At 31.6% G+C, this 7726-nt stretch overlaps 1 protein-coding gene across 1 annotated transcript in view; it reads left to right on the forward strand.

The window, feature by feature from the left end:
- The first annotated feature begins 6872 nt into the window (after nucleotides 1-6872).
- The window catches only part of LOC111701724 (uncharacterized), a 23647-nt gene continuing 22793 nt past the window's right edge, over nucleotides 6873-7726 (forward strand). The window contains exon 1 of the mRNA XM_023473132.1: nucleotides 6873-6970. Coding sequence (XP_023328900.1) covers nucleotides 6876-6970 — 95 coding nt within the window. The 5' untranslated portion in view covers nucleotides 6873-6875. The remainder of the gene's footprint in view (nucleotides 6971-7726) is intronic.

A 7726-nucleotide genomic window follows, 5' to 3' on the forward strand; every position in this document is an offset into this window, starting at 1 on the left:
CGCCCGGCCCCCTAGCCGCGGCGCTCGGCCCCCTAGCCGCGGAGCACGGCCCAGAAATTTGTTCAACTGAACCCTCAAAATAAACTGCTGTCGCAGGTCAGATATTGCAGTAGGTCGGAAAGTTGATTGGTCAGTAGGAGGAATGTTGCGTATAGACGATGTAACATTACCCTACAGGGTGTATGTCTTTCTTTTTTTTACTAATAAACAGCTGAACCGATCGGGCCCAAATTTTGTGTGCGACCTCACATGGTCCCAGAGAATGTTTATGGATGCTAAAAATAACAAAACTTTGTGTCCCAAACCTTTTGAATTTTGTATGATTTTTAAAATTAGCGAAAAAATACGCTTGAACCTGCAAATATTTGCTTTCAATTGCACAAAGAGAAGATCCTCACAGATAGATCCATAACGCATGACCCCACGGTTTTTTGATGGTTGAAGATATCAAAACCTTTCCCGCAATTAATTTCGACATTTATCATTCGTGAAAATTTATTCTCGTATTCTTTGGGACTAGCAGTATTTAAAATATGTTCTATGTTATCGAGTTTAAAAACTAAATTAAAACTTTTGATTAAATAGTTTCTAAACCAATAAACAACCTTCCCACTGACTGATGCACTTTATATTGATTTTAATTCTAACTTTGTCCAATTTAATCTATTTTGACATTTTTAATAGAACTTTAAAATGTTTCCACACCCTAAACTAAACCTAGCATTTTCTAGTAGAATGTTTCTCTTCTTTAAAATAACTGTAAATGATATTTTGAATCATTATGAAGAACATGATGTGGCTCAAAATATAATATAATAATGTAAAGTACTTTAAAAACACAGTAAATGATATTTTGAATCATTTTAAGCAACATGATGTGGCTCAAAATATAATATAATAATGTAAAGTACTTTAAAAATCAGTAAATGATACTTTGAATCATTTTGAAGAACATGATGTGACTCAAAATTATAATATAATAATGTAAAGTACTTTAAAAACAATGTAAATGATAATTTAAATCATTATGAAGAACATGATGTGGGTCAAAATTATAATATAATAATGTAAAGTACTTTAAAAACAATGTAAATGATATTTTAAATCATTATGAACAACATGATGTGGCTCAAAATATAATATAATAATGTAAAGTACTTTAAAAACAATGTAAATGCTTTTTTGAATCATTATGAACAACATGATGTGGGTCAAAATATGATATAATAATGTAAAGTACTTTAAAAACACAGTAAATGATATTTTGAATCATTNTTTTTTTTCAAAATTGGGGGCAAAAAATTATTTTGGGATCGAGAAAATCAGCTTTTTTGGGAATTATATTGACCCCTGCATCATGATGTGACTCAAAATATAATATAATAATGTAAAGTACTTTAAAAACTGTAAATGATATTTTGAATCTTTATGAAGAACATGATGTGACTCAAAATTATAATATAATAATTTAAAGTACTTTAAAAACAATGTAAATGATAGTTTAAATCATTATGAACAACATGATGTGGCTCAAAATATAATATAATAATGTAAAGTACTTTAAAAAACTGTAAATGATATTTTGAATCATTATGAAGAACATGGTGTGACTCAAAATTATAATATAATAACGTAAAGTACTTTAAAAACACAGTAAATGCTATTTTGAATCATTATGAAGAACATGATGTGGGTCAAAATTATAATATAATAATGTAAAGTATTTTAAAAACAATGTAAATGATATTTTAAATCATTATGAACAACATGATGTGGCTCAAAATATAATATAATAATGTAAAGTACTTTAAAAACAATGTAAATGATAGTTTGAATCATTTTGAAGAACATGATGTGGGTCAAAATATAATATAATAATGTAAAGTACTTTAAAAACAATGTAAATGATAGTTTAAATCATTATGAACAACATGATGTGACTCAAAATTATAATATAATAATGTAAAGTACTTTAAAAACACAGTAAATGATAGTTAGAATCATTTTGAAGAACATGATGTGGCTCAAAATATAATATAATAATGTAAAGTACTTTAAAAAACTGTAAATGCTATTTTGAATCATTATGCATGAACAACATGATGTGGCTCAAAATTATAATACAGGGTGTACCAAAAAACATGGGAATTCAGTGACGAATTCGATATCGTCTTTGTTATGAATTAGCATTGTGATACCTAATTTCATAAGCCACAATATTATTATGTCTGCTAGAGTTTATTTTATGAAAAGGGTAAAAGACTGCAAAGATGAGTCTATTATGTCTCCGCAAGATATAAAGTGAAGACAGACATGTTTACTCTGTTTGACATATTTGTATACTGCAATTTTCTTGTTTTACTAAGTACAACTGTATGCAGTCAAAACATAAACAAACAAATTGTGAACATAGCAGACGAAACTCTTACAGACTACGGCTTTCTCAGTAGGTATCACTATACTAAATCAAAGAATTATTTAAAAAGACGATATCGAATTCGTCACTGAATTCCCATGTTTTTTGGGACACCCTGTATAATAATGTACAGTAAATGATATTTTAAATCATTTTGAACAACATGATGATACAAAATTATAATGTAATAATGTAAATAAAGCCGGACGAAAAAGGGTGTGCTCGGACGAAATAATGGTGAAATGTGATTTGTTACGTCATTTGTGGTTGGAGGTGTGGTGTGCCAGTGCCTTCCCTCTCTTATTCCAGTTAAAAAACTTAATAATTAAAACTAATAAATAGTGTTGGGAATTTAACATATTTGCGCCTTTAAGGAGATGATAAGAAATATGTCAGAATCTAAATTATTAAATAAAAGTTCGTATGTTTATAATTTCTAAGTTAATTTTGAAGATAAAAAGTAGGCAAACCTCATAAATTTCGACCAACTTATTTTAAAATCCTAAGAACATTCCTGTACGTGGTTCTACCGATTTCTCCAAGAAAAATTTGAGGCAAATCAGTAAAGGGTTTCCAGAGTTATGATCGGAGTTGCAAACATACAGAGATTGCTACTTTATAAATATATTTGAATAGATACAGGGTTACACACAAAAATTAGACTTAAGTGACGAACTAATTCTAATATACAATATACAAAATGCTGATTTCTGCTTTGCATTGCATGTAGTTTTTGGATGACGTAAAATTTAAAAGAGATATTTCTTTTTGGTCCCCAGGACATGATCGGGATGTTACGATCAAATCTCGTAATTTTTCTATTGCGAAAGTAAGGTGTTATATGGGTTTATATTGATCTACCAGGGGTTGTAATCTGGCAGCACATTCATCCGTCCACGCTTCATTTATACTGAGAAGAGGGTTGACAAGATTCCAGCTGCCTGAGATTCTTTTTAGGCCTGAGAATATAGAGTGCAGGAATCCTTCTGATATACTGGAATGAGGCCCGGGTACCATACTGATAGGAAACATCACACTCATTGCTCCCTAACATCTGTAAGCCCGGATTGGATGATACCTCCAGGTATCTATAGCTGGCAACCATAGACTATCCCTTTCCTCTCTTCATCATCATTCACTTGGATCAATCCACTGAAAGCTTCCCTCTTGTTGAGAATAAAAAACATAAAATGATAAAAACCAAGGCAATTTCCTTTTGTCGTCTCTGAATGAACCCACAGTCCAAACTTGAGGCTAATACGGTGATAGGTGATTACATCAATATGATCAGGACGACTTTTGATTTAAATTTTGATTTAAATCAAGCTTTTAACAGCACGGATACAAAGAAAAGCTGTCGATTAAAAAAGCTTCTCTATAATCTATAAGAACTTGTAACTTCTAAGAAAGCTCGTCAACAATTAAAACTTCAATAAAAAGTCGTCTTCATTATATTGATTTAACCGCCTACCACCGTAGGTAATGGAGTTTCTAAGTTATGATCGGGCATACAAACAAACAGAGATTACTACTTTTATATTCATCGATTATTTTGGACTAACCAGCTGGCTCAATGCATTCATTTTGTCCAATTCGATTTTAATCGCGTTTTGGTCTTTACAATTCTAGTTCATAAGTAAGAACGAAAAAATTAAATGCCAAAAATTTATGTCTTTATATGCAAAGCTTGCTGGGAGATGGATTGAATTTTAAAATCTGCGTAAGATATTAACATTAAGCGACGCGTGGTTCACAAAAAAAACGAAATAAAGTCACCAAATTGGGTTTTCCAAACTTTCGTTCAGCCAACGGAAATGGAAACGAAAAAGAAAACTTTGTTCAATTGAAAATCAGATTTATTTCGCGAAAATTGTCGACAAACCTTTTAAGTAAAATTCGTAAAAAAATTCTAACTTTCGCTTCATCATATTTTTATCGTAAACATTTTCGAAAAACCATTTTCGCAAAATTAGATAAAATATAAAGCATGCATGATTTTATTTAATGATCTACAACCAAAGTGTTGAAGGTATGTGTAGTATTGTTGACTTGAAAAGTCACTATAATAAAATAAAGAGATCTAAAATGGATATTTCTAACATTTATTTAAAACGAAAGTGTTTTGAAATATTTGCATTTAAGGCGGAGTTAAAATTGGTTGATTTAGAAATTAACAAAGGAATTAATGATGAATGTTGTGGGTACTTCATGGGAGTGATGTAGATCTTCATGTTGGTGAAGCAGATCAACAGGATCTTGAACAACAGGACTTATCCAACCTAGTAGGCAGAGATCGCGGCTTGTCATGCTGGCTATGAGCGATTATGTTGTCTCTGGAATGCATGATGAACTGGGAACCCTTCGGGTAAGAGCGTCTGCTGCTATCTGAGTATCTGCGTCATCATCATAAAGGAGTCAAGAGGCTCCCTGTGGTGGAGCTGTTACCGGCTCAACTCTCTAAACCTGACTGAATACCGGGAGGGAGCTGGGATGAGCGGGGATTCGAGATGTGGGCACTTCATGAGGAGGAAATGGATCTTGAGTACACATACATCTAGAGAAAAGGCTACGGCAATTTGAGTCGGAAAAATCGTCTTCCTTATATTTCGAATTAATTTTAACAAGTATATATCACCTAACAGCTAAAGTGTTTAAGGTAGGTATAGAATATATCACCTAACAACCAAAGTTTTGAAGGTATGTGTAAAATATAACACCTAACAACCAAAGAATTGAAGTTATGTGTAGTATATAACACCTGACAACCGAAAGTGTTGAAGGTATGTGTAGTATATAATACCTGACAACCAAAGTGTTGAAGGTATGTGTAGTTGTTGTTGTATAGCAGCAAGATTCTCAATAATGAACAGATAAACAACTGGATAACCCTCAAATCAAAACCGATAATGAAGAAACTCTTTATTTCCTGAAAAAAATGATATAAATAATATCATATGAATTATTACAATAAATTTTTTATAATTGAAAGATTCTTACGATCTAATAAGAGATATTGGAGGGTTAAATCGTCGAACAGTCCTAAGACGTTTTTTTAAACTTCTGAAAAGAATGACAATTAATTATTAACTAAAGTCACTAATTCTTTATGTGAAAATATTCTTTGTTTAATTTTTGAAATGGATGGATTCACAATGCTTTAAGTTGTTTACACTCCGATGGGGAACAAAGGACCGGAGCCGCTTAAAATTAATTGATTTGGACTTTAGTGTCTCCTAGAGGGGGTTCTAAGTTAAAGACGACTTTACATACATGTATCATAGTTAATGGTTGACAGTAGTATATAACACCTGACAACCAAAGTGTTGAAGGTATGGGTAGTATATTACACCTGACAACCAAAGAATTGAAGGTATGTGTAGTATATAACACTTGACAACCAAAGTGTTGAAGGAATGTGCAGTCTGACAACCAAAGTGTTTAAGGTATGTGTAAAATATAACACCTAACAACCAAAGTGTTGAAGGTATGTGTAGCATATAACACCTGACAGCCGAAGTGTTGAAGGTATGTGTAGTATATAACACCTGATAACCAAAGTGTTGAAGGTATGTGTATTATATAACATCTAACAACCAAAGTATTGAAGGTTTGTGTAGTACATAACACCTGACAACTAAAGTGTTGAAGGTATGCGTGTATATCCAAGGGTTCTGTGTCTACATGTATCCATGTATCTAGGTATCCAGGTATATACTGCTATTGAGTGAACATGGAGACAGGATCGGAAACTGTATAAAAGCTGGTGCAGCAAAGAGGACTCGGACAGTTAGAATTTAATTCACCTGAAATTTTTATAAAACAAATTGGGTATTATTTATTAAAATAAATTTTTTTTTTTTTAAACTTGAAAAACTTTGGAAATCATGTTTGGGCAGAAGTACTGTAAAAATAATTTTCCAAGGCTGGGTAAGGCCCTTATGGGAACAGGAGAAGGGATAAGCATACTTAAAAACTTAATTTAAACTGAATATTTAAATCCTGATTGGGATCCAAATTAAATACTTTTGACCATAGACTTGAAAGTCTTGTAATAACTATTACTAAAGTAATAATAAGTACCCAGGTGTCTATCCTGCTAAAAGTACAGCTATTTCCCATACTTCAAATGGAATAAATATTTCAATTTTTTTTATTTAAAAAATTCTTATAAATGTCTTTGATAAAATGGGCACTGAACCAATTATGTATGGGTCCAGTGCCTCTGAACTAGGGTTTCCAGCGAAAAAAAAAAATTGCGCAAAATTTTTTGCATTTTTTTGCATTTTGTTTGCTCGCAAAAAGTGCAAAAATTTGGCTTCAATCTGTTTCGCGAAATTTTCGTGAAATTAGAAATGCGAAAATTTCATGAAAAAGTGCAAGGTGTAAAGGCCAAAAGTTGTCACGAATATTATGAGCCTTCATCATCCATTTTAAACAACTTTACTATTTCAGAAGAACGATGAAGGCTGTCCTCTTGATATTTCTCATCAAGTACCATCTGGTGATTGGTGGGAACTTCCAGTATTCAAGTCTAGCGGAAAACCGTCCTGATCTGTAAGTATCCATAGTTTATAATATTTTCTGTTGCACTTATAACAAAATATTTCCCCCTAAACGTTTAACGACATAATGGTTCCCGACAGAAATCATCTCCCCGAAAAACGTTTTCTCCATAAATGACTCATGACGCAACTGTTCTCTGTTACAAAACGTTTCCCCAATAAATGACTTAATAAACCTTTCCTGCTACAAAATGTATTTGTATAAAGGTTTCCATACTATGTTTATTTGTTAAAAAAATAATTACCGAGAATTGATTATACATATATTTAACATCAATATGTAATTAACAATTTAAAAATACTCTTTACTTTATAATGATGATGTAAAGAAAATTTGATTTAACGTGAACTGGTTATTAAAATAAAACACTAAAAACCTTGTCAGGGTTTTTAGAAATGAGATATAATTACTCCTCAAGCTATGTAAAGTTTATTTTTTTCCTGATGTAAATGTATCCAGGGGCGGGGTGTAAATAAGGATTCTGTAGGGGGTAAATTTTTATATTGTGGCAAACCGATTTTTTTTTGTTTTAGTTGGGTTTGATTTGCATTTTCCACTCATTTCTGGCTTTTACAAACTCCACCAAATACAGGCTTCATTTCCTACCTTTCAGCTTTCACCATGTTTTATACCCTTCAATATGGTCATTCATTTTACATTAACTACAAAGATCTGTAAACAACTGAATTTATTTTAAGTAATATAAAAAATAGTTTTACTCTAAGAGGAAAAAGATGTTACTTTTTT

Source organism: Eurytemora carolleeae, unplaced genomic scaffold, assembly GCF_000591075.1.
Source record: "Eurytemora carolleeae unplaced genomic scaffold, Eaff_2.0 scaffold459, whole genome shotgun sequence".
Lineage (NCBI taxonomy): Eukaryota > Metazoa > Arthropoda > Copepoda > Calanoida > Temoridae > Eurytemora > Eurytemora carolleeae.